The 26,017-nt window shown below is 43.8% G+C and overlaps 1 protein-coding gene across 1 annotated transcript; it reads right to left on the bottom strand.

The window, feature by feature from the left end:
- Positions 1–17,406: 17,406 nt before the first annotated feature.
- Positions 17,407–22,146, bottom strand: KCNE4 (potassium voltage-gated channel subfamily E regulatory subunit 4). Its single transcript, XM_083506664.1, has 2 exons — positions 21,440–22,146; positions 17,407–20,045 (listed from the first exon to the last, which is right to left on the bottom strand). The coding sequence occupies exon 2, from the start codon at positions 20,017–20,019 to the stop codon at positions 19,507–19,509; it is 513 nt and encodes a 170-aa protein (XP_083362790.1). The 5' UTR covers positions 20,020–20,045; positions 21,440–22,146; the 3' UTR covers positions 17,407–19,506.
- Positions 22,147–26,017: the final 3,871 nt, after the last annotated feature.

The raw sequence follows: 26,017 nt of genomic DNA, 5'->3' as shown, positions 1-26,017 counted from the left end.
ATCTGTGGTTGCAAGTCAGGTCCTCCCTTAAAGAGGGCACGTGTTGCGGTGGGACCTGGCAACCTAACCCTGCGTTGTGAGTGGGTACATTTGGAAAGCCACAACACCCGATTGGTAGGTCCCTTGATGCAGGGTTCAATCAGGCCAAAAGGACGCAGGCTAAACGGATCAAGGGACCTATATATATCTATGCACGTGACCCAGAGCTTCCTCTTTCAGTGTCTGCATCGGAACACCTGCCCTCCTCTCCCTATATTTAAGACTTGCGCGCTTGACCTTGCTATGCCGTCGTGTGTCGTCTGTTGTTGGGACAGGGGCATGGCAGGAATTTTCCCCACTTGGCTGATTGGCTGGTGCCATTTGGGTTTCGCCTGACATGTAGCAAACCGTCACAACTTGTAAGGTTGTGGATAGGCTCTGGTTCTGTGAAGGGTATTCCATTAAAGGAATCCAGGGACTCGATGGTTTGGTCAACCCCTGAGAGGGGGTTGTGCCCGTGCCCGTGCCTGGGTCCAGGGAGGCATTTGGGTGGTGGAGATAGCCTGCTCCTGGCTTTCTGCTTATCCAGGTGTTCACCCTAGGCTGACCTATGCTGGTGCTCTGGGTCAGCGCTACCTGCAACGGTGCAGGGAGCTAGTCGAACCAGAGCCTATGCAACCATTCACTTGCTGTAATCAATAAAGTTGTGCCTTAAATTCTGCCAAAAACCAAACCAAAATCTGAGTCCTGTCTGAATTTATTTAATGGGGAGGTTTAAAGGTCTCAACACGCAAGTACTACCGATTGGATTGTCATCATCCATCTAAGTTGCATTGTGAGGAGGGAGGGAAACCACACAATGATTCCTTCACAATGATGTGTTCCAGTGCTAGATATTTAGTCTATGTCTCTGGCAGATTGAGGTTGTTTAATTCATTTTGCAACACGCTTCTGTTTATGTACCTTCTGTTTCTTGCTGGATCCGTTGCGTTAAGGGCTGTTGAGCAATGTAAACTTGTAGCATTCTTCTGGAAAATGAGCCTCAGCAAATAGTATTTTGTGTGCATGCTTCCTTCCCCCACTGTCTGCACAAGTACATTTTCTGACAATGATCTATGGCAGAGCCCCGAAATCAGACACCACTGACTTCTTTTGGGCGGCAGCAAAATGCAGACTTACCTAGGAGTAGGGGCGCCAACTCCCCCCCATCACATTGAGGGGGCCCACCCTCATGTGCCCCCTCCTGCCCCCTGCCTAGTGCCAGCACTCTTCTGGTGGGGGCGGGGCAGAGGGTGGCAGGCCTCTCAATATGGGGAGGGCTCAGACCCCTGCCCAGAAATATTGCGGGCGTTAAACCCCCTTCCGCTCCCTACAGTTGGTGCTGCTGCCTAGGAGTAGGTCCCATCAGTGGCGTAGCGTGGGTTCTCAGCACCCGGGGCAAGGCAAGTAATTTGCGCCCCCTAACCCGTGGATTTTAGCACTCGAGTCTCTTCCGCGCCCCCCCCCAGATGTTGCGCCAGGTGCACCCCCCACTCTACGCCACTGCTCCCACCACAAGTCTTCAGGACAGCCATCCGAAGCCTGGCAACGGGAGGAGGTCTCCCCGCCCCACCGCCAGCCTTCAGAGGAGCCTTCCGAAGCCTGGCGGTGGGGCGGAGAGCCCTCCTCCCGCCGCCAGCCTTCGGAGCATCCTTCCGAAGCCTGGCGGCAGGAGGAGGTCTTTCCGCCCCACCGCCAGCCTTCGGAGGAGGTCCGAGGACAGTGGTGAAGACGGCTGCGCTTCCCCGCTGTCCCGGAGATTTCCCTATAGACTTTTGTCTTGCGAAGGGCCGGCCAAACGCCCCCCCCCCAATGTTGCGCCCAGTGCGGCCGGCACCCCTGGCACCCCCCACGCTATGCCACTGGGTCCCATTGAACTGAATGGGCATTATTTCTCTCAGCAGGCATATATAGTATTGTAGTGCAACACTGGTATTAAAGGACAACAGATAGTTGCATTTCAGACTTTTGTGGGCAGTGAAATAGGTTCAGGCTGTGGCATTTCTGCACAGACACCAACCAGTGTGGTGTAGTGGTTAGAGTGCTGGGCGAAGACCTTGGTGGCCAGGGTAGACATCCTCACTAGGTCATACAGTTCACCTGGTGACCTTGGGCCAATCAAAGTCTCTCAGCCTAATGTACATCAAAGGGTTGTTGTGAGTATAAAAATGGAGAGAAGGAGAATCATGTAAACCACCCTGAGCAGCTGGAAATGAAATGAAATGAAATCATAAACAAAATAAATAAATGTTCTATGGGTCAGTTGTACATTAGAATATCAATATATCTGATTTCCAAAACAGTAAGACAATATTAGCTTCTTATTTAGAACCAGCATTAAAGTTTAATTTTCATCCTCATTGACTCCTGTGTAGCCCCAGAGCACCAATATACATCTAATCACTAGCACAGGGGAAGAAATCTGGCAAGAACTGAAATGTAGCTCTCCTTCAAAATTCAGAGTCCTCCAGATTTCCTGGGGCAGTCTCGTGTACAAAATACAAGCGCTAGGATAAAATGTGCATAAAAATGCATATATTAGCAAGCGTAACACACAAAATGTGTTGCATTAGGGAAAATTGTTTTGCAAAAAAAAAATGTTTGTATTAGAGAAAATTGAATACAAATATGTGTATTAGGTAAAATTCCCACTAAAATGCTGGTGAATTTTCATGAAATTAAAAATAAATAAATCACAGACTGATGTGGAAATGTGGTAAACCAGACTTAAGATTTGAAAAGAAGTGGAACTGAGAGAAACCAAAATTGATAGATTCATCCACCCCAAGTAATCACAGCAAAGGAAGCTGTTATACATTTTTCACATCTCCCCCAAGATTATTGCTGTAAAGTTATCTTCAGTATTTCTACTGAAGGGACATCCTCATATATTCACTGTACATAGTTTTGCTTGAGGCTCATTATTTGTTTTGTAAATCTCACAACCACCAGCCCCTTTCCACCGTGCAACCATGGTCCTAAACCAGCATAGCTGAGGACTCCATCAGGGCAAGTAGATTTAGTAGCAATATTACCAGCATTCGGTGGAAGAAAGTGAGGAAAAGATTACACTATCAGTCAGTTTAAAGACTAAGTCTTTAGGGTGCATTATTGTGTCAGTAGCACATGGAACTAAGAACAGTTATAGGGAGACAAAAATCCAGTTGCAGTTAATGTCCTCTAAACCATGTTCATGGAAAGTACTGAAAGTGTTGGCACTCTACAAAGTGCCTTATAAAAGCTCCACAGCCAACTCTCACTGCAGTTCAGGCCTTTTGAGGCAGTTTTATGGGCATCCCAAGCAGAGATGTAAAGAATCTAGGTCACTGGATCAGGGCAGGAACAGAGGGAGCAGATAAATAAGGTATAAAAATTATGTTTTATTGGAACTAAACTTCAAGCCAAATTCCTACATTTTTGTGACAGTTTTTTCGGCACGTCACCTTTGATTAAGAAACAAAAACCCAACCAAGTTTGGTTAAAAGGATTCATATTTCCAAACAGAGTTATGGGAGAATAAAAATATCCAGTGAGCTCTTTCAACATCAAAGCTAAGTTCCTCAATACTCAAGCAGTCTTAAGAGGAATGTCAGACAACGGTTATCTTTAGTTTCCCCATGAAAAAGGTTTCTATTCCTTTCTTCCTCTTTTGTTAGATCAGTTTCCAAAATGTACACACCAATCCAGTGGCGTAGCGTGGGTTGTCAGCACCCGGGGCAAGGCAAGTAATTTGCGCCCCCTAACCCGTGGATTTGCGCCCCCTAACCCGTGGATTTGCGCCCCCTAACCCTAACCCCCAGATGTTGCGCCCGGTGCGGCCGGCCCCCCCTGCACCCCCCACGCTACGCCACTGCACCAATCCAAACCACATTTAATTGTGGGTAATGGCCTTGATAACCAGTCTGTAGATTAGTGATGTTTGCACAGTTCTACCATCAAGCTGTAGCAGAGTAACACTGATGCAGGGTGCCGATGGCAAGGAAACCAGTACATTCACATTGGGAGGAGGCTATTCATACAGTTGCTGTTATTTGTGCAATTGAAGCAATCCTTTCTTAGGTTTCTGAAATAATACAAATCATAGCAACTAAGGGCAATGTCACAGACCTTCCAAGTGTCCCTATTTTCCAGGGGCAGTCCCAGATTTACAGAAGCCACCCTGGTTTCTGATTTCATACCCAGAATGTCCCGCATTTCCTTAGGACATCCCTATTTTCATTGGAGAAATATTGCAGGGTATGGTGTTATTGTTTTTTAGTTGAGTTATGTACCCCATCCTGATATCCAGGGCAGGTTATACATGTTTTAATGAATAAAATAAAAGAAGTGCAGCCTCAGAGCACCTATGACTCCTCTAATGTGTAGCTGGTGGGAACCTTGATTGGGTTTGTTGTGACTTGGTTTACAGGCTTCCTGTTTAAAAGCACCACTCACATCTACATTTATAACTGGTCCCAAGGCCAATTAGAGGCTCCCTCAGAAATCCTTGCTCAGCTGCCAAACAGGCAACTAGCAAAGCCCATGTTGCAAAGGAAGAGCTCTGCACAAGGAAGAGTTTGGGGCAGAGGCAGCTTTTGAAGTCTGGTCCCCAACCTTCATGATTGGCTGGTCGTCCCCCATGTGCCGACCCCCCATTCCTCCTCAGGGTCAAGCTACCCGTCTTCTTCATGGGGAAGTTGGGACACTGCAGATTCTCGCCATTTTGTGTTGGCAGCAGCAATGTTGCAGCAACTAGCTGAAGCCCACTTGTCAGAGTAAAAGTGTACACAGAAAGGGTAGGAATATATATTTTTTTTAAAAAAAACCAAAACCTAACTGATATCTTCTGGATGACTCACTGGGAAGAATCCATCAAGATTTTAGAGAGGAAGGTGACAGGTTCCTACAATCATGATGGGAGGAAAGGGCACCAGTTGATTAATACACTAGATTGGAAGTAAGAAATAAAAGGTATTCAGGAATGAATGATAAGATTGCTGTTCTTCTCACTGGAAAATATTCTGGAGGGGGGTTGTTGTTAAGGTGTCACTAGTCAAATAGATTCTTGTCCACATGCAGAATTTGTGCTGCAGTGAACATAAGCCCTGCTCCACCACCTTGTGGAAAGAACTCAAAACAACAGCCTAGACTGATGAATTGTCACTATCATTTGCACAGCAAAATAGTGGCATGATTCTAAAAGAAACTGGATATCTATTAGCACAAGCCTCAGCAAGCTATAAAAGAAAAATGATTCAAGCAAACAGAAAAAGACATATACAGTAAAACCCTAGATCAACACCGCACCAACTTTAAATCTTACCTTAGCAATTATAGTTAACAGCCTAGTGATGTAACTAGCAGGGCTACTACATGAGAATCACAGAATCACAGAACTGTAGAGTTGGAAGGGACCCTGTGGGTTATCTAATCCAACCACATTCAATGCAGGAAGCTAAAGTCTTCCTTCCCAGCCTGGCTATCAGATGTGGCCACGGATTGAACCCAGGGCATACAAGGCAGGTGCTGTACCACTGAACTACATCTTCTGTACCAGTATCCAAACCAGACCTGAAGCTAGAGTGAAATGGATCCTATTAATCCTCCTTATCCAGGCATGTCTGAATATGTACCTGAAGGAGCGTCTCCACCCCCATCGTTCAGCCCGGACACTGAGGTCCAGTGCTGAGGGCCTTCTGGCGGTTCCCTCACTGTGAGAAGCAAAGCTACAGGGAACCAGGCAGAGGGCCTTCTCGGTAATGGCGTCTGCTCTGTGGAACGCCCTCCCATCAGATGTCAAAGAGATAAACAACTACCTGACATTTAGAAGACATCTGAAGGCAGCCCTGTTCAGGGAAGTTTTTAATGTGTGACATTTTGATGTATTTTTAATCTTTGTTGGAAGCAGCCCAGAGTGGCTGGAGAAACCCAGCCAGATGGGCAGGGTACAAATAATAAATTATTATTATGATTATGATTATTATGTCTGCAGCTGGCTGGCCACCATTATCTTGATCACCATGCCTTGTGCAAGCCACAGGGAAGGGAAGATCTCCCAGGGTGGGAGGGCGGGGGGGAGGGAGGCTCCCAGGTGAGAGCTGGCAGGGTTCACCTTTCTCTGTGTGGGACAAGTTAAGATTTAACTTTGAAAGAAAACTTTGAATTCTTTTTCTTTTTTTCTTTCTTTTCGTTTAGATTAGTTTTTTTATTGCAATGCATTACAATACAATCTTACTAGTAAAAAAAACAAAAGAAAAAAACACCATGTCCAGAAAAAAGGATGTTATTCATACGTGGGCTGTAGTTATCTAATACCTCAGGGTCCAGGACGGACCTTGTCAAGAATGGCCACATCACTGCCTCTTTCAAGGCAGTGGGCATCATTCAACACTTCCTGGACCCTCCCAGTCAGTCCTTGCCTGCTAGATATTAGCCAAGATGGGCCAACAGAACATGTGATTGGCCTCACTGCTGCAACTGTCCCTGCCCACAACCTCAGGCCGCCATAAGGGAAACTGATCCCATAAGTGTTGGCCAGATGGTGCTCTAATGACCTCCACAGGCCCTGCAACCATTGTGGCAGCAGGTCTGCAGCAGATGTGAGGGACTTTGCTCTCAGAGTGTGCGCTTCTTTTGATGCCAAAATCTTTGGAGTATCGAGTTTTAGTAAGTGGATTACTGCCCAGCATCTAAAATATTGCAATGACATCCAGAGACATATCTGTCGCACTGTTTATACATAGTTTTGTGGAGTAGATTGTGATCTCTGCTTTTCCTATGGAGGAGTGCATTCTAAAGGGCTGTTGGCTTATGCAGCCCCCCTCCCTTTTTCTCATAGTTAGTACAATCTCTCTCCCCCTCCCCGCTCCCCCCTATCCTAGAGAGCACAGTGCAAATCTCCAGGGCCCCAGCATTGACTTTCTAATGGCTGACTTCCCCCCAATCCTTTTCTTTATGAGTAAATGATGTGCAGGATTCCTTTTTCCCTGGAGAGAAGCCCAGAGGCCAGTCCAGAGAGACAAGCAAGCATGCTCAGACAGAGCAGATATGTGTAACTATGACCCATATTATGTAGCACCCATGCAAATTAATCATTTTCCAGGCTGTGCTTCACATTTGATCCAAGGAAAGAGATCTAGCAATGGTTTTTTCCAAGGGGAAAAAAATGTTCCCAGTCGCTGACCAAATCTTTCTAGTGACGTATAAAGGCCTTGCAGTCTCACGTGGAAATTTACAGCAAACAGAATCCAATTTGTTTCCAAGCAGTCTTTTAAGTATTCCTGACATTGGGTTGTCAGTTCCACTAACCCTATTTTAATGGGAGGAAGATGGGGTTCTTTGTGCCAGCACTCAATGCAACTTGGCATTCATACTTTACAGCTGAGGGAACCAAGCTACATTTCCACTTTTTGCATGTTTGCTTTATGAGTCTCTTGATGACAATCTAAATCCCAAATGTTCTTTCACAAACCATTAATCTCCCCGATAGAGCTCAAGGAAATAATGTGTAACTTTCCACAGTGGAAAAAGAAAGGGAGGATATGAGGTTTTTGCCTGCAGCTCCAGTGATATCAATTAGATATGTTCACTGCATGTGAGTATAATTGCCTCAGCACTGTGGTAGGTAGATCCTGATCCTGACTCCACAGAACACAAGGCATTTGAATATTGTGGTAACAAAGTCAGGGCATTAAAGAAAAGACTTGCGAGAACCAAACATAAAGTTCTCAGTTCCAGAAGTTCCCTGATAACTGCAGAGTAAGGGTTGGCACATACAAAATGGCTGCCACTTCAATAGCTTCTAGCTATGATGACAGTGATCTGCCTCCATGGTTGAAGACAGTACTATTTCTGAGTACCAGTTGCTTGAAGCCACAGGAGTCAAGAGTGCTGTTGTGCTTGAGTCCTGCTTGTGGGTTTCCTACAGGTGTTTAGTTGGCCAGTGGGAGAACAGGATGCTGGACTAACTGGACCACAGGCCTGATCCAGCAGGCTTTTCTCGTGTTCTTATATTCCATTTTGTGTGCACTTGCTTCTCAGTCTCTCATTGTTTCTGCTTTGAACTGCATCCATTGGTTGTCAGTTATCTAATAGTGCGCACAGCTGGAAGCAGAAGCAACTGGTGCTGATAAATATGTGAGTAACAAATTTTTTAAATTATTGGTAACAGACAAACAATGGTGAATAAGTTGAGCAAGGGAGAAGGAATGGCTCAGAACTATACTGTTCTAAATACTTAGGCACAAGTAAAGCCTGAACTTTAAAAATAAAAATAAAAAAATACGATTTCCAACAATACCATTTTTATGGCTTTATGGCAGTATCTCAGATTTGGGGTTTCTCAAGCAAATAACACAAAGATTCTGTCTAGTACAGAAGATTCTGTCTAGTACAGAAATCTGGGTCATGTCCATTCCATAGCTTACAGTTATCTAGTTGTTTTTGGTGCTTTTAATTGAACAAATTATCTATGTACTAGCCAAACATTTTACAGCAATAACAACATTTTTTCCCTTCTTTCCCAGCCTCCAAAATACATTATTTAATTAGTTTATAGTTCTCTGGGCCTGAGTGGGCGGGGGATTCAGGCATGAGGGAAATCCTGTGGGGAACGTACTGTGAGAAAGCAGTGTTTGGAGTATGAGCTTCGTGTTCTTCTAATCACCACGAAGCCCGTAGCCATGAGCATATCTGGTAGGACTGAGAACCGATGAGTAAGCGAGCCTGTTTTCTGCCTACTTTCTCATCATGATAAACCTGCTTCAGAAATCTCATTGCAGGTCTTTCAGGACCGGTGTTATATGGTCTTCAAAAAGAAGTCAGCTAATTCAAAACAGATGCCCTCATATACTATATAAAGAAAGTAGGTTCCCAAAATTATGATTGACTCAGTCTAGACTAAAAATTCCACAGGTAAACCAATGGTCTCTCCATAAAGCTTAAAATGATTACAGACAACCAAAGAAACACGATCATATAAACTATATATAGTGGTTGAAGGAAGTTATTTTTTTCTACTTTTCTTTTGACTTTTTTCTAATCTTTCTATTTCTTTCTTTCTTTTTTCTTTTTCTCTGTGATATGCATCATTTTCTTTGTATTTTTTCTTCTTGCTAATTATTATTTTCGATATTTGGTAACCTGTATCATTTGTATAACCGTATTTTTTGGCATGTATGTCATATATATATGGGGGCGGGGACAGATGCCCTCACCATGCCAGCCTTGGCTTACCTTTGCTCCCTTGATGCTAGGTTTATTTCTACAAACACACACTGAGCTTCTCTCACCATCGATAGAACATAAGAACTTAGGAAGGTGTCTTATACCAAGTCAGACCACTGGACCATCTAGCTCAGTATTGTGAACAATGCCTGGTGGTGGTTCTCCAGGATTTCAAGCAGGAATTGTTCTCAGCTCTACTGAGAAATACCAAGAATTCAACCTGGAACCTCTGGTATGCAGGGCATGTGCAGTAGTACTGAGCTACATCCCTTCCCCAAGAACATGTCCTTGAATGTAGCAGATTCTGGGCTTCCTACCTGTGTCCAAAGGCCTTCACTCCAATGACAACATAGCTTGGGGGTATTAAATGTGCAGGTAACGGTAAAGGACCCCTGGATGGTTAAGTCCAGTCAAAGGCGACTATGGGGTGTGGTGCTCATCTTGCTTTCAGGCCAAGAGAGCCGGTGTTTGTCCTCAGACAGCTTTCCAGGTCATGTGGCCAGCATGAGTGAACCACTTCTGGTGACGGAAGTCAGAGTGCATGGGAATATTGTTCACCTTCCCCGCCTATTTATCTACTTGCACTGGTGCACTTTCAAACTGCTAGGTTGGCAGAAGCTGGGACAGAGCAACGATGCGGGTGTCACTGTGGTCTAAACCACTGAGCCTTTTGGCCTTGCTGATCAGAAGGTCAGCGGTTTGAATCTGCTTAGTGGTGGTGTTAGACAAATATGTACATGTTGTATCTAATACTGCATGAGCAGTGTTCCATTCACACAGTGGGACTTTCCCCTTCTTCTTCTCTCTACCTGTGCACTCCAAAATCTGCTCCAGAAGTTTGTAGTGCAAGTGGGATGGCAACATTGGATGTAACCCATGGTCTTGTTCTTACATTACTCCTGCTTTTTTAAAAAATCTGCCATTCCTCTTACTATGCACAAGTTGAGTGAGTCTGAATAATCATTTACCAAGTGGGAACTTAACATGGTGTGCTCAGAATGACTGGTAGCTCATCATCTGTATTTTCCTTACACATAGTGAGGTCATCTTACCACTTGTCTGCTTTTCTACATTCCTATGCTGCTGCAGAAGTGATGTGGTAAGAGTCTGCTGTTCTACCAAACAATGAGCACATATTATTACCGACTGGTTACAGGCACTGAGTGGTGATAAATGGTCATCTGTAAGCTTCCTAGTCTGTTTGGAGTAGGAAGAACTCTGCTCCAAAATTGCACCTATTTTTTATCCAGGCTATGTTACTTAGCACATCCTCTGCTGTTGTAAATGTGAAACAAATATAGGCCATGCAGAAGCATTGCTTGGTCAAACTGTACGTTCCACTGTAATTGTAGGAGGCGGAATTATATGAACGTGATGAACACACGAACCAATAGTGGTAGCCAACTAAGTTTTACTTAGAGTGGATGCATTGAAATTCATTGACCTAACTTAGTCATGTTCTTTAATTTCAGTGGGTGTACTCTGAAGAAAACTTAGCTGAACCCAAAAACATAGGAAATATACATGTAGTGTTGGAAGGGACTCTAAGGTTTACCTAGTCCAACCTCCTGCAATATTCTGAAACAATCTGGAAGGATTATTCCTGCACTGCAGGGCATTAGACTAGATGACCCTTGAAGTCCCTTCCCGGTCTACAATTCTAGGATTCCTCACACACACACACACACCCCCCGGAAACAAAGGGTTTTTGCTGTAGACAGCCCCACAAACCCTTCTGTTGCATGTTGACTTTCTGAAATATTTTCTGCAACTACGAGTTACTAAAAGCTATAAAATTGTCTGCTTTCAACTATGAAGACCCCACCCCATGCTTTAAAACCCAAACACTGTGCTCGTGATTTAAGGGGGGGGGGTTCTATCTGTCTCAGAGTAAATTTTTTGAAATCCATGAAATTAAGGTGGTAATGACTCCGTGAAGTTCATTGATTTCAATGGGTCTCCTCTATGACCTAGTTGGATCCAACCTCAAATATTTAAATTTCCCATGCTTCAGAGCAGAAATGTAATTCAATGGTTGTTGTTTTTTCCTCAGCAATGACAGATATCAGTTCCCTATGAGGTCTCATATGGTTTGATAATTCGTTCTACGACTAACAATTGTTCAAGGACACTATTCCATGCAAGCCCAGAGCACTTGATCTAGCATTTGCAGTAGAATTTTTTTTAAAAAATAACTGCATACAGAAACATATAGCTAGTCTCCTCAACAAAGGATGTTAAGATTCAAAGGAGCACAGGGACAAAGCTAAGGGGGGTGTTTGCTCTCACCTAAACCCTCCCAATGCACATAGAGGCTAGCTATCGGAAGAGGATCAACTCACTACACCATCCCAAGCCAGACAAAATAAGTGGATGTCCCTTCTGCGTTCATTAGTGTGAAGAGACCTGTATGTTTTCCCATGGGACCAGTAACAGCATTAGATGTGGAATTGTGAACAGGGGAAAGAGTTTATGTTGCACCCTCAAGCACCACAGCCCTGACCTGATTTGGCAGGCCGGTAAAGCTGCTGCTGTTGATGATGTAGGAGATCCAGTCATGTATCATTTCATGTGAACCACCTTCATTTATTTATTTGCTAAGTAACGAACACTGCATAAAAATGAACACAAATGAAAGAAAAAACAGAACAAATAAGTACAAGTCATTGGTTATAGGTTCGCACAGCAAAGTCCATCAAGGATCTTAAGTTCTATATTCGTCTTTGCTTTTTTTCTCCCATCCCAGGTTTGCCCAGTTAATTTTAAAGACTGGTGTTCAATGCTATCACTCATTTAATCTCTCTTCCATAGTTAAAAAAAACGAGATTTTTGAAAGGTGTTTATAGACCCTTTTCCATTTGAGTAGGTTATGGTGTCATGCCAAACACAAGGTAAAAGTCTAAATTACCCACACCCTTGGCTAAGCAAATCTTGTGTGTCAATTTTTCAGCAATGGTTCTTTGCCATAATTCCTGATGTCAGTGAGCCAGGGTTAAGGAGCCAACTGTCTCTGCATTTCTCACTATAGCTGCTAGTGTCATAATGCCTATTATGTCTTTGGATTTACCTGTCTCATTTTTTTTGTTCCATATTTGTTAATAAAGCCAAGATTGCTGAAAACTATAGTGGGTGTTTTGTTATTACAGTGGTGCCTCGCAAGACGAAATTAATTCGTTCCGCGAGTTTTTTCGTCTAGCGAATTTTTCGTCTTGCGAAGCACGGTGTTGGAAAAGTTTTGGAAAAGCTTCAAAAATCACCAAAGTCTTCAAAAACCTCAAAAAAGGCTACCACACCACGTTCTATGAGTTGCTCCTCGAAGTCAAGTCGCAACTGTATTAACGGTGTTAAGAAATAGGAAACAAACTTGCAAGACGTTTTCGTCTTGCGAAGCAAGCCCATAGGGAAATTCGTCTTGCAAAGCAGCTCAAAAACCGCAAAACCCTTTCGTCTAGCGAGTTTTTTGTCTTGCGAGGCATTCGTCTTGCGGGGCACCACTGTACTTCTTTCCCCAAAACTTGCCACTGGCTCGCACAATTCCACCACATGTGTATGCATGTCCTTCTTTGATTACACCATCTCCAGTACATTGCATTATTTGTGCAAGTCTTACCAAGGTTACATACAATCCATGCAATATACTGTCAGTGAAATTTCCCTCAATTTAATCAAGATTGCTTTTCCCACATTTTGTTCCGTATATCCTGTGCTAGCTGACCTCATCTAACTTCTTCCCTTGTTCATCATAGACCCTTCAGTGCTAAAGTTGCCCTTGAATTCTACCACTTCAGACTGTAGATGTGGGGAGAGGGTCCCATTACCATATGCTCCTCCTACCCCAAAAAATCTCTTCTGCGTGGAAAACTGCAAGGTGTGACTGGAAAGTTCAGTGAATGGTCACAGAAATCGGACAGCGAGAAATATTCCAACATACATACTTTACAGGCCTTCAAAGTAGGCCCCCTCTGATGCAATGCACCATTGACAATGTTCATAGAACTGTTGGAAACTTCTGGAGAAGTTCGCTTTTCGTACTGTTTTCAATTCCCTTGTCACAGCAGCTTGGACGTGTGAAATGTTGGGAAATCTGTGCCCTTTCAGGGCAGAGTTCAGTTTTGGAAAAAGAAAGAAGTCCGGTGGAGCTAGATGGGGAGAATATGGAGGGTGGGACAATTCAGTAACCTCAGTAACGATTTCACGCAGAATATGCAATTCTTCTGCCATCATTTGGACAGACAAACGTCACTCCCACATCAATAACTCATGAACCCTGTCAACATGTGCCGCCATTCTGCTCGTCGGCGGTCTGCCAGACTGAGGGTCATCTTTGATTGTTTGCCGCCCTTCACCGGAATGCTTAAACCACTCATACACTGTTTTTGAGTTTCAGCTTCATCTCTGTACACAATTGTGAGCATTTTGTGGGTTTCCGATGCCGATTGTATGTTCTTGCTGTCCCATTTCTGTGACCATTCACCGAACTTTCCGGTCACACCTTGTGGGTGACTGGCAGAAGGCTTTGTAGCCTGGCCTTCTTCCTGAAATTGTCATTTTCTATGTACAGGAATATTTTTCTCATGGAGGAGCATTCCATCACAGGAGTCCCTGCCTATAGTCTGAAGTGTCTGTCCCCAGAGACCTAAATTTATCACCTCATTGAAATCTAGGTCTATGCTGGGCTCATGTTGTTTTGCCATCCCTTTCCCCGAGTACCACAACTGCCTTCATTCTGGCAGGGGGCAGGGGGGTGGACAGTAAGGGGTGATATTCAGGTCAACAGGCATCCAGGAAACCACTTTGCTTTCCATGTCATTGCCAATTAACTAGTCAAGTTAAGCAAGAGGGTTTTTTTAATGTTTACTCTGGCCAGATGTGAACATGCATTGCATTTGTGCCAAGGCCTATTTCTCCCAAGCAAATGAGACATGTTTTATGGAAGTCCAGCACATTTTGCATTCCCCCTGCCCCACCCCCAGCTCACCCCGGCATGTAGCCAGGGCAAATCAGGCCTATGTTAGATCTTGGAGAGAATTTTATTGTGGACCTGTCAGCTAATTCATATATACTATATAGTTTTTGGCTTACGTCCCTTGTTGAAAATATTTCAAGAATTTCTGGATCAGGTTAAGCTGAACTTCAGTGTTTGTTTTGATTTCATATTAGTTCCAATGTTGCTAAAGGTCACCAGCTTAATTGCATAACAACCCAAAATCAAAGTGAATGGAAATGTTTGAAGACTCCATGCACAGTTGGGAGTCAGAAGAGCAGACCTTAGAGAAACATACATTTTCAGATGGTACATTTTGGTTACCCGAGTCTCAAAAGCCATTGTTTTGCCGTGGAGTGGGCCATCACTTTTCCCTTCACAGCCCTGACATCTTCCAGTGGATCACAGTACAAGCAAAGCTGTGTGTCCCTTGCAGGAGGGTTGAAGAAGAAATTCAGCTTGGAATGCGTATTAATTGGGAAATTTGCATTTCCTGAAACAACATACAAACTAAAACAGCTATCCTTCAAAATTCACTGACCTCTGAATTTTGCAGTGTGATTTTCTGACCAAAGAGACCTATACAAAAAGGTGTATGTTTTAAAAAGACTGTAAAAAATGCATACATTAATGAGTGTTCTTGTGCATGAATCCTGCCTGTGGGTTTTCCCCACAGACAATCTGACTGATCCCTGTGAGAACAGGACATTTGGCTAGATGAGCCGTTGGTCTGGTCTGTAAGGTAGTTGGTGAAGCCGCTGCTCTCTGCCCTGCTTGCCCTACATTTCCAGGCTTTACTGCCATCATTTACAATCCTGCACCCTTGGAGCCCTTTCCAAAAGGTTAAAATCCTACAGTTTAGCCATTTGAAACAGGGAGCGCAAGACAGATAGTAACTAACAGTGCTGGTGCAACCATGTCAACACAGAAGTTCTACTGAACTCAGTGGGGCTTGCTCTCAGGTAATACATGAGCTTGCTTTTCCCCCTCTGCCCTCCCAGTCTTTTTTCCTTTTGTGCCATGGCTGTTAAATTGCAATTCTCCTGTTACTGAGCTGGGAGAATATTAAAAATGTCTTATTTCATTTATCATTTATTTATGTATTTAATCAATGGAGCTGGTTGCTGGGATTCTGATCTGCATCAGCTGCTTGTACCTACTTTATTACAACGGGGTCCCCTTCCCCATTACTTTTCTAATTTTCTTATATTCATTACTTATTGTGCTAAAGAGCACATCTCTGTTCTTTTGTCTTGCAGAAATCAAGAAAGTGTGCATACAGGCTTCTTTCCAATCCCTTGGTATCCAATTAAATCACTTTAAACCCATTATGCTACCAGCATGTATATGCGAGGTGTTTTGCAATTATGTCGTCTCTAACTGGCTTCCTACGGACCTGTCTAGGCCACACTCAGAAGCCTAACTCTCCTCCTGCCATCCCCTGCAGCCTGCTACTCAGAGTCCACTGATTCAAGTGGGCCTTTAAAGGAGTACCAAGACAGCCCAACAGTCCTTTAGCTAAGGCAAGCCCAGTCACATGTCCTCCACTTACATCATCAGCAGTAGGATAGCCCAAAAAGAAAATATGCATCACCCAGATAGAGGACAAAAGAAGGAATGGATTTCCATAAGTTTCTTCATCTTGCATATAGAGGCAAATTTCAGATAGGTAGCCGTGTTGGTCTGCCATAGTCAAAATAAAAAAATTCCTTCCAGTAGCACCTTAAAGACCAACTAAGTTAGTAGAGGCAAATTTAGAAACTGTAATTTAAATAGAATAACATAGTGAGGAAGATTGTGACCAGTTGACCTGTGTGTCTGCTCAGTCTGCTGCTCAAGTGCTAATTGTTGGTTGGCAGCTTCCAGGCTCAACCACTGCTATGTCCTAAGATGGCAATATTGATGCTCTTAGCGTTTGAATGTCATCACTGGAAAGCTGTAAGGTAATCTTTCACATTAGACAGCGTTAATCCCAGGAGAAGCAATGTCCCAGTTATATTAGGGTGGCAATTTGGGAACTAGTTGCTTGGGATTATCACCGCTAGTGCCGCCACAGACTTTCAAGGGGATCTTGTTGTATATTAGATACAAGTCCAAATGCTCAACCAGAACGGCATTCCACATTCAGGTTAAGAAAACTTGTAGCAGTGCAGTGGTAGGGAAGTCCAGGTCCATGGTCCAAATTCAGCCCCCTCTGAGCCTTTTTATCCAGCCCTCAGGACTCTCCCCAGGCCTGGGGTGGGAACCTTGTGTCCTGTGGCCAAATGCAGCACCCCTAGTCTATCGGGCCTTTGAGATGCTCCCCTGGCCCTCCTCCACTCCAGACCTCCCCTCTTCTCAGCCCTGCTTTATGCCTCTTCGTGTTTTGCATGGCCAAAATCTGTCCTTGAACTATTATCATGCCTCTTGCCTCGATGGAGAGGAGAGAGAGAGAGATGCGTGCAAAAAGAGTGAATTTTGCATGTCTGGGATGCAGCCTGTTGTAGAAAGGTAAGAGTCTTATTCATTGACCCACACAGGGGAAGACTTTAGTAATCTTTTGTAATATGGCACCTGTGAGAATTTGGTGCTCCCAAATGGATCTTCTCAGTTATTTTCTCAGTTCTGTGCCCGCTCGGCTTGGCACCGTGTGTAGGGGAACCACCTTAAATCTCGTACTGCCCCACACATTTTTTCCTCTGCCCACCACTGGAATGCAACCCCCAAAAGGTTCCCTGTGAAGGAATGCAGTCATTCAGCTGAAAAAGGTTCCCCACTCCTACCATCAAAAGCAGACCTGTTTGTTCACTTCTTTCAGTGGCAATTTCAGCCACAATTTCCATAAACTAGAATGCCCACTGCCTTGTTCTGTGCTACCAAGTGCTTCAGAAACATTATCTTGTTGCACAAAATAAAAGTAGGTATGTTGGCTCAAAATACACACTGTGTGCAAGCTTTTGAGTCCCCCAGAACTCTTTATCAGGCTAGATGGGGGAGGAAAAAATTTGGCTAATGTTGAAGTCATGCCACTGTAATTCTGGTCTGTTGCAATCCTTACAACAACCTTAGCTCCATATTGAAGTGGTGGGAAAGCAAGGGAGGACTGAGTTTGAGACACAGCAACTTACTCAAGGCAGAGTTCATGGAAAAGGTGAGATTTGCCCCAGGGAATCCTGAGTCACAGAGACCCCATTGGAGTACTGAGCACACACCGCAGAAAATTCACAAAAGAGTGATCGCTTTATTTAAATAAAAATTAGTGTTTGTCAGAAAGGAACAGTTAAACTTAAATATGTAAGACAAATATATACAGCTTGGTATCAAAGTATATACACAATTGTCTTTTGAAGCAAAGAGAGAGTGACAAGTAGATTTGTACGGAAATCAAAGAAATGAGGACAAAGCAACGGAAAAACATGACAACTCGAAAGTCGGAGTTGGAAAGTTTCAGGATTCAAGTGATTCCAGGCAACATGCCAGAAGTAATTTGGCTCCTTTGAAAACTTAAAACAGTCCCTCTTGGAATAAAGCAACCCAGAATTCATGCTTGCGGGTTGATCGGCCGAGTCAATGAAATATTCCCATTGCCTTTAATGAGATCTGCAGCCACTCGTCAATGAGCAACAAAGTCTCTGCACAAACAAAAGTATCCCCAGTGACATCAGAAAGAGGAGGTGAAGGTCCCATTTAGTCTGTCCCCACTCATACAGAACTTGGAACTGAGACTTTCAGATGGGAGTGGGAAATGAGAGCTCTTTGCCTCATTTGCGCCTGTCCCCTTTTCATGCTCTGTTTTCCCACACCGTATCCCATGGCAATGAATATGTTCTGGAGCTATTTAGCTCAGAAAACTCAGAGAGGCATTTTGGCAGCATTTCTGTTCTCAGACTTATGAGACCGATCTGACGTTATTGTCCAGTGCAATGCATGATGGAAGCAAAACCCCTCTGCCCCAGTGCTATGAAACCCTCTATGAAAATTGTGCAGAGGTTTAACTGGCAAGTTTCAAGCATTTGTAATATGAACATACAGTGTGGTTCAGTTCTGCAGAGACACCAGTGCCAAACTATGGTTAAAAAGCTTACCTATGGCTTAGCGTGATATTTGAACTTACAAACTGTGGTTTGCAGACAGCCAGCAAATGAGAAACAGGAATTAAGTTTGAAGGGCATTTGCAAACAAAAGGTTGGATCCAGGCTAAGCCAGTAACGCTTTGTTCCCATTACAATCAGTGGGACAAGTTTATCATTACTAACTTAACTCCCACTGATTTCAAGCATGACTAACTTAGTCTGAATCCAGCCCAGTGGTTTGTGATAATGGTGCTACAGTGTGAAATCTAAATTGCCAGTTACAGGCCATGTTCCGTATCTTGAATCATTGGAACAAGAGTGTTGTACAGATGGAAAACAAAAGCAGGCAAGCAGATTTGAACCATGATTTGCCCCCATCTGCTATGAAACTTGAAATATGATTTGGGCTCTGATTCATGCTTTTCATATGATAGCTGAATGGAGCCATTGGGGTAAACATTCTTACAGCAAATAAGGACATAGAAATACATGCATCATGATGCAGACCTAGCCTGATCTGTGTCTGTTTTTGTAGAATTTCGCCATGGTGCCCACTCTGTTTCATTGTGTTACCCCACCCCACCCCCTCTAAATGCTACTAAAATGAAAAGAGTTTGAGTATCCCCGTGGATTGAGATCATGGTCTGCTGATATGGATGGATGTAGCTGCATTTCTTTCACGGACACTCTGAAAGAAATATTTGTTCAGATATACTTGCGCATGGACCTACTTCTTCTGACACAGCTGCACATATCTGAGAGTCAAGAATGAATTAAACTATGCTCCTGCTTAGTCATTGGCTGAAGCAAAGCTCTTTGTTTGGTATTGCATTATCCCTGCCCTTGGTGACCACATTTTCCACAGAAACTCTTTCTTTTAGACTTGCTTATGGGGGTGAAACACTCATAAGACCAGATCCATGAGGCTGGCAGCTCATTCACGAAACATCCCTGATGTTTCTCAGCTACTTCCCAGATATTTGCAGCATTCTAAAGCAAACAGAGAGGCCACACAAACACATTTTCCAGGAGAGAAAAATCCCTCCCTGTCCTTAATAACAAGACTATTCTCCTATGCACAACAAATGCCTACCCAGTTGTTTTTCTGCTTGCTGCCTCTCCTCCCTGCTTCCAAGCACCCCTTCCATCACTGGTGCTCAACAAATCGAGACAGGAGGCAAAATGGGAAATGATTTTCCTTCAGTTCTACTCATTCGAAAGATGCTGTGTCTCCAGGTCCTGCAAGCGCTAGGAATTTTGGTGGATGCTTTCCGAAGAACCTTCACTGCTGTCATCGAGGAGAGCCACTTCGCCTGTTTCTCCCAGCTCGGCATCAGCCACTTCCTCTTGAATAGTGAGGTGAACGTCTGTCAAGGAAGACTCGCTCACGCTGCTGCCTTCCATGGAGCAGAGGGTGCAGGAGAGAGCCGGTGCCATGCTCTCTTGCAGCATGCTGAACATCATGGGGATCTGGACAGACCTCAGTCCCGAGATGGTGGGCAGAGGCTTGACAGCCTGTCCCCATGCCCTCTCCTCATCCTTGTAGAGCAGCAGCAAGTTGGATTTCTTCTCCTTCCTCTTGGACTTCATGTAGCCCAGCATGATGCCCATCAGGAAGATGCCGTAGAAGGACATCACGATCAGGACATAGAAGTATTCGTTTCCGTTCCCTCCGCCTTTCTCAAGAGTGGAGGCAGCAGGTCCTGTGCTTTCAGCAGCAAGCATGGGCTGGGTCATGTTCAAATGATCCATTGTGAACATCAAAGCACTGTGGGGGAACCAGGAACCTGCAAGAGGAAATAGGTCGGGACATCAAACCCAAAAATCAAAACCCAGAAAACAAAATAAATACAAACATTTTTAGAAAGCTAAATAGCTGCAAATGGGAAATCCTTGGTCTATCTATTTTCAAAAGAAAAGGAACAATGCCAAACGACCACCATCATCATAATCAGTATTTTATATACTTTGCAACTGCCCAGGAAAGATGCCAAGCATTCTTATTCCTTTATTACAGATGTGGGAGCTAATATTCAGGACCAGGGATGGAGACAGGGTGGCCCTCCAAATATTGCTGGATTACAATTCCCATCATACCAGCCTTTGTCTATAGTGGTTGGGGCTGGTAGGAGTTGCAATTCAACAATATCTAGAGGGCCATCATATTATTATGCTGGAAATAATACAGTAGAACAGTTTTATCAGTTAGGAATATTTTAAGGAAGGTTAGAGGAGGTCCATCTCAATGACTTTACACCAGGTTTCCATCTAGCTCCATGACATCCACCCCGTCCGGCAGCAGCTTTCTGGCCTCTCACAGTGCCTGCTGCCTGCTCCTTGATAATTGGAGATCCCAGGGATTGAACCTGGGATCTTCTGCATGAATAGCATAGTGTTGTGCCCCTGAGGTGTAGTCTATCCTTTATGCAGTGTGCATCTCTTGCCGTCCCCTAATTCTATGAGAGCTGGTGTCATGTTTGGTGGCTGCATAGACATGGTACCTTTAAAGCACAGTTCTCCTCTCAAGGAATTCTGACCACTGCAGTTGATTGAAGGTTGTTGGGAATAGGAACTCTGTGAGAGGTGAACTACAGTGCCCAGAATACTCTGAGGGAAACATGTGTTTCAAATGTGTTCTAAAGGTATAGTGTTTACGCAGCCTGGGAGTGTGAGCTGAGAAGATTCTGGTTCAAATGTCACCATAGCCATTGAGTTTCCTCAGCATCAGTCATCCACTCTCAGTTCTGCAAGATGAGGATAATGCTTGCCCTGGGCTGTTGCATGTCTTACTAAGAAAAAGTGTACAAAATGCTATTTCTTATAATAATAATCATATGGCAGTTTTCCTTTCCTTTTGAAAAAAATATATAGAGCTTCATAGACTTGGGCTTCTACCGGAGCAATATTTTGGTTTTGTCTGAAGATAATCCAGCAGACAGCACCACAACGAGAGTATGTGAACAAAGGGTGAAAAAGCCATTCTAAAATACAAGAAATATATAAACTTGGAAGGCAAAAAAAGTTTTGGGGGAAGGCTTACTATCCAGACAAGCTTAATGCATCAAAGCTCTGAGAATCTGAATACATAGCTTATCAGTGTTGTTCTACACAAGGTAATAATAAGAAAACACTATTATATCTAGTGCAGTGAAACAAAGAAAAAGAGACTTGAACAACTTACGTGAGTCTGCAAATAATTTTGTGCTTCCCAAAGCTCCCAAGAAGACTGTTCACGAAGCGGTTTCCTGAGTTCTGGAAACTTTCTCTGTCCGCTGCCAGAATTAATAGCCTCTGAAGAGAAGTTTCATCACGTGATTCCCAAGAGTTTACAATAGCTGCATGCTGGAGTCAGTGCATGAACTCAAAGGCTTGCGGTTTAACTGGTTGGATTCCTGACACCTCTGTGAAAATGAAAAAGGCTGGGGATGCTGAGTAACTTTTCCTAAACAAAGCTCAGTGCCAGAGAGTGTGGACACAAACACAACTCAGGCACTCACACTCCAGTGGTGGAAACTGTGATTTGTACCGATGGTCGCTTTGTGCCAATGGAGGAAGAAGCTTTACAGGGCAATACAGTTAAGAGAAAGAGCAATCAGTAGAAAATCCCTTTCATGGCCATCTTCAAGTAGGGATGGAGGAATATGTCAAATATAGGGGTGTATATATAGGTTTCTCAATTCCCTATCTTAATTTCAATTCTCCACATTTCCACATCAGTTTGTAACTGAAAGAAAAAGTATTCATGAAAATCCACCAGCATTTTAGTGCTATTTTTCCTTGTTTTTTTGCAAAGCAATTTTGCCTAATATAATGAATTTTTGTATGCTACTGTATATCCACTATTATATGTATTTATATGCACACTTTCCTCTAGTATGTGCATTTTTGTACACAGATTCAGCTCATATATTGTTTCAGAAGTGTGAATTAGGTAAGCTTGCTAATGGAATCCAATTTCCCCAACATCCATATGTCCTGTTGCCGACTGACTTTGAAATTGCTCTGGGGAACTAGTTATATGGCATTGTGGTTTAAAGCCTGGCAGCAGTGCACTCTGAACTCTAATCAAATCGTGCCGCTTCCTTCTGCAAATAGGTCAAACCCATTTTACTCTTTTCAGCAAGATGCAGACTCTTGTTTTCTAATGTGATAAATGATAGTTGAAAGCCTAAGTCCTTCTGGAAGGTGGCAGGATCCCCAGGGATGTGATCTACAGGGAGCTGGTTTCAGGCACCAAGCCTGTTGGCAGACGGACTGTGCATTGCATAGGCAAACAAGATATGAAGGCTGGCAACATCAACTCCACTATGTGGGAATGCCTTGCAGACGACCACAGTGCCTGGAGACAGATAGGTTGTGCATCCAGAGCAGTGACCAGATGATGAATGTGTCAGGAGCTCAGCCTACTCTCGAGTAGGACCCTGGCAGAGACACATGCCCGACTGGCATGTTCTCTCCCTCCTGGTCTTTCATTCGGGAGCTTCAAAAGCTTTCTTCTGCCCGAACATCACAGCGACCGATGCCAACAGACACCGGCACACTTAGGGATCCACAGAGTCTACCAGTTGCGTAACAGACCTCAGCAACTCAGCATTTTGGCTAATCTACTTTACTTACATATAAACACACACGGAGCACTGCAACATGGCTCCCTCTCTCTCTAGCATCAGACAGCAAAGAGGAAAAGAACAAAGGACAATAGTCCCACTTCACAGAACACAGTAAGACAAACATTCTGTCTCCGTCACTTCCCATTCTGTGGAGTCAAAATATACACCGTCATGTGATAGACAACAATCCCATGACTGCAATCATGGAGCAGGAATTCTAACAGAATGACCATTGGGAGGATCACATCTGCAGCAGCACAGCTGGATACCTTCACCTGCCACAACTGCAAGAAAAACACGTCACTCCTGTATTAGTCTCTACAGCTACAGCAGGCACGGTAACCTTACAATAGTTTGAAATTTGACTTAACTGACTTAGGGTGGACTGTCTCACTGCTCACAGATATTCAAGTGTGCTCAGTTAGTGAAATCCTTCTGCTTCCAGTGTTTGCCCCATCACTAATGGAAAGTTCCAGGATGTGCTAGAATAGTACTTCCCAGATACAAACATTCACAGTGTCTGGCTGGAGTTCTGAGACACATTGGTTCATGTTGCAATTGCTTCCTAAGCAATCCATCTGACGCTATCCTTCAATTGGGTGCATTAGTACAATATAGCTGCTGCAAGTAGTAAATCGTTCAAACTGCAGTCTTTTCTTTGCCAGCTGTGGTGATGGTTAATAGCAATGGCTTTAACTGATAAAATAAGGCATTGTCAGGAGCAAGTGCCAGGAGCAAGTCAGCTATAACTCATATGGCTTCAGTGAAGTTGACTCTGTTGAAAGAAACAAGACAACTCAGAAGGCCAGGTCTAGAGAGCACAGCAATTCTTCCCAGTAGATCTTGCCCCTATGAGGTAGCTGTGAGGACTGAAGATCCCCACTTTCCCACAGCTCCCTAAGTCTCCTTCTCCCCCAGTTCCTTCCAAAGCAATCTGAGGCTCCATCGTCTTGCCTGTCTTTGCTCCTCCTTCTTCATACCCCTTTGGGTTCTGGAAGACAAGGGGGCAGGAAAGCTGGTCGCACCAAGACTGGGAGGCAGCCTGGCTTCCTCACCAGCTGGACTCATCTCTGCCTCTTGGCCTCCCTCTCCTCTCCAGCCTCCTCTTCTGCCTATGGTTCTGGACTGCTCTCTGTCCCAGTCTCTTCCTGCTCACTAAACCTTGTTACCTCTTCAGCTTCCAGCACTCCTCCTCCTCCCAGTTTTCTCACTCTTCTCCCTCTGACCACTCATCATCCCACTACCAATCTCCTAGCTCTGAGCCTTCTTCTCTTGGGGGGTTCCCCAGTTGGTGCCTCCCACCACTGCTCTGCATCCAGTCAGTCTATGGCAGGCATCCATGAGAAGCATGTGGGCAGAATGTCAAGTATCCTATATTACTGCTTTTGGGGAGCTGTTTCTGATTGCTTCCAGCAATGTGGTTTTCATCCACTTTGCCCAGGAAGAAACTGTGTGTCTGAGTGTGTGTGTGTGTGTGTGTGTGTGTGTGCATTTTCATTCATTCATCACTGGTCTTTTTTTTAAGGACAATTAAGGCATCAGCAATGCAACTTTGTACTATGCACTAGAATCTTCCCCCGTTAAATGTAGCACCAACCACATTGTATCCTCCTCAGACCCCACCACCATCACAGCAACTGCCATTAAAGGTAATGGAAGTGACCCTTCAAAGGATATTTAAGACGCTTTTCTTCCATTAAACTGCTTCTGCCCTCAACAGGAAGTAATAAAAAGGGCAGAGACATGAGGCAGAAGCTTTTAATGAAAGGCACAGAAGTCCTGAAAAATCTCAGTGCTCTAACACTGTGAATAGGCTGCTGATACAATTGCACTGCATTCCTGCCACAAATCATGTTTGGGGGGGGGCGGAGAGAAGAAGACTAGAGAAAGGTTGCCATGTAATAGGCTAGCAAACATGTTGTCAGGATTCTCTGTAAGAAGTGACTGAACAAAATATGACAATTCCAGACCACACAGCTAGTGTGGAAACAGCTGCAAAGTCCACCCAGATAGTTGCAAGTGAAAACATTTCTTTCTTTCTTTAACATAAGTATTTGGGTTATGGCATACTTTTCTGTCCTACTTTTCACTTGGCTTGTTTTAGGTGTTGTATCATTTTTATTGTCAGTTGCTGTGGAAGAATTAGTTAGTTAGAAAAGCAGCTATTAAAGATTTTAGTAAGTGAAATCTGGATGGTAATTTGGCAGCTGTTTATGTTCCATTATGTTTTCACCAAGCAAGTGCAACCACCCATTCTCTGCCATCCTGCTATCTTCCTTTTTATTTACTGAAATTACACATCACGTAATCTATCCCAGAAGCAAATAGAGTGATCTAGGGCCAAGATGAGAAAATAGACCTGAATCAGCCATGCTCTCTGTGTATAACATAAATGTCATCCCCACTGCGTAACTTTCAGGGATGTGTATGTGAAAGGGCATTTCAAATTCTCACTGGATTTTGAAGACTCCTTGATGATAGAGCCTGGATATTTCCCAGTTGAGTCTTGGCTCTTTAAAGGTTAAACAAGCATGTAATTATAGAATCAAAAACTTTCAATCTTCAAATTTATTTATTTTTTAATGCAGAGACATAAAGACTAGAATAATGGGCTTCCCATCATTTGAAATCAACATGGCTTTGTTGTCTAAGATGACGATCTTTTCCCCTCATCACACGTTCCCATACAATGGCCCAGGAGTTGTTGATGTAGGATTAATATCCATGGGGATTTGATACAACATCATCCGTCTGCAGCATTGCTTTGCCAAGTCTGTATGTGTGTGTGTCACCCACCCGTCCCTTATCTCGTAATATTATTTCTAATGTTGACCTAAGTATATCATATCTGGCATTTCACATCCCCCACAGACTTGCATAATCATCTGTAAACTAAGTATGAGTACCCAAAGTTTGCTTTTTCCAACTTTGTGGAGATTGTTGGGTCCAAATTCAGTCCCACTCCCCTGCTAATCTCTGAATAAATAGCAATTGGAAAGCAGCTAAAAACACAGAAGCCTTTCTCCCTGGTGGCAAAGGAATTGCTACAATAGCTTTTCTAGACACCCAGAAGAAAGAAAAACACATGTAATTTTCTATGCTGAGAACTCTTTGGTATTAATCCATGTGGCTATAGACCTGCTGGGAAT

Source organism: Podarcis liolepis (assembly GCF_965112155.1).
Source record: "Podarcis liolepis genome assembly, chromosome: 5".
NCBI lineage: Eukaryota > Metazoa > Chordata > Lepidosauria > Squamata > Lacertidae > Podarcis > Podarcis liolepis.
The sequence above is the reverse complement of the archived record's forward strand: the minus strand, read 5'-3'. Positions and strand labels throughout refer to the sequence as shown.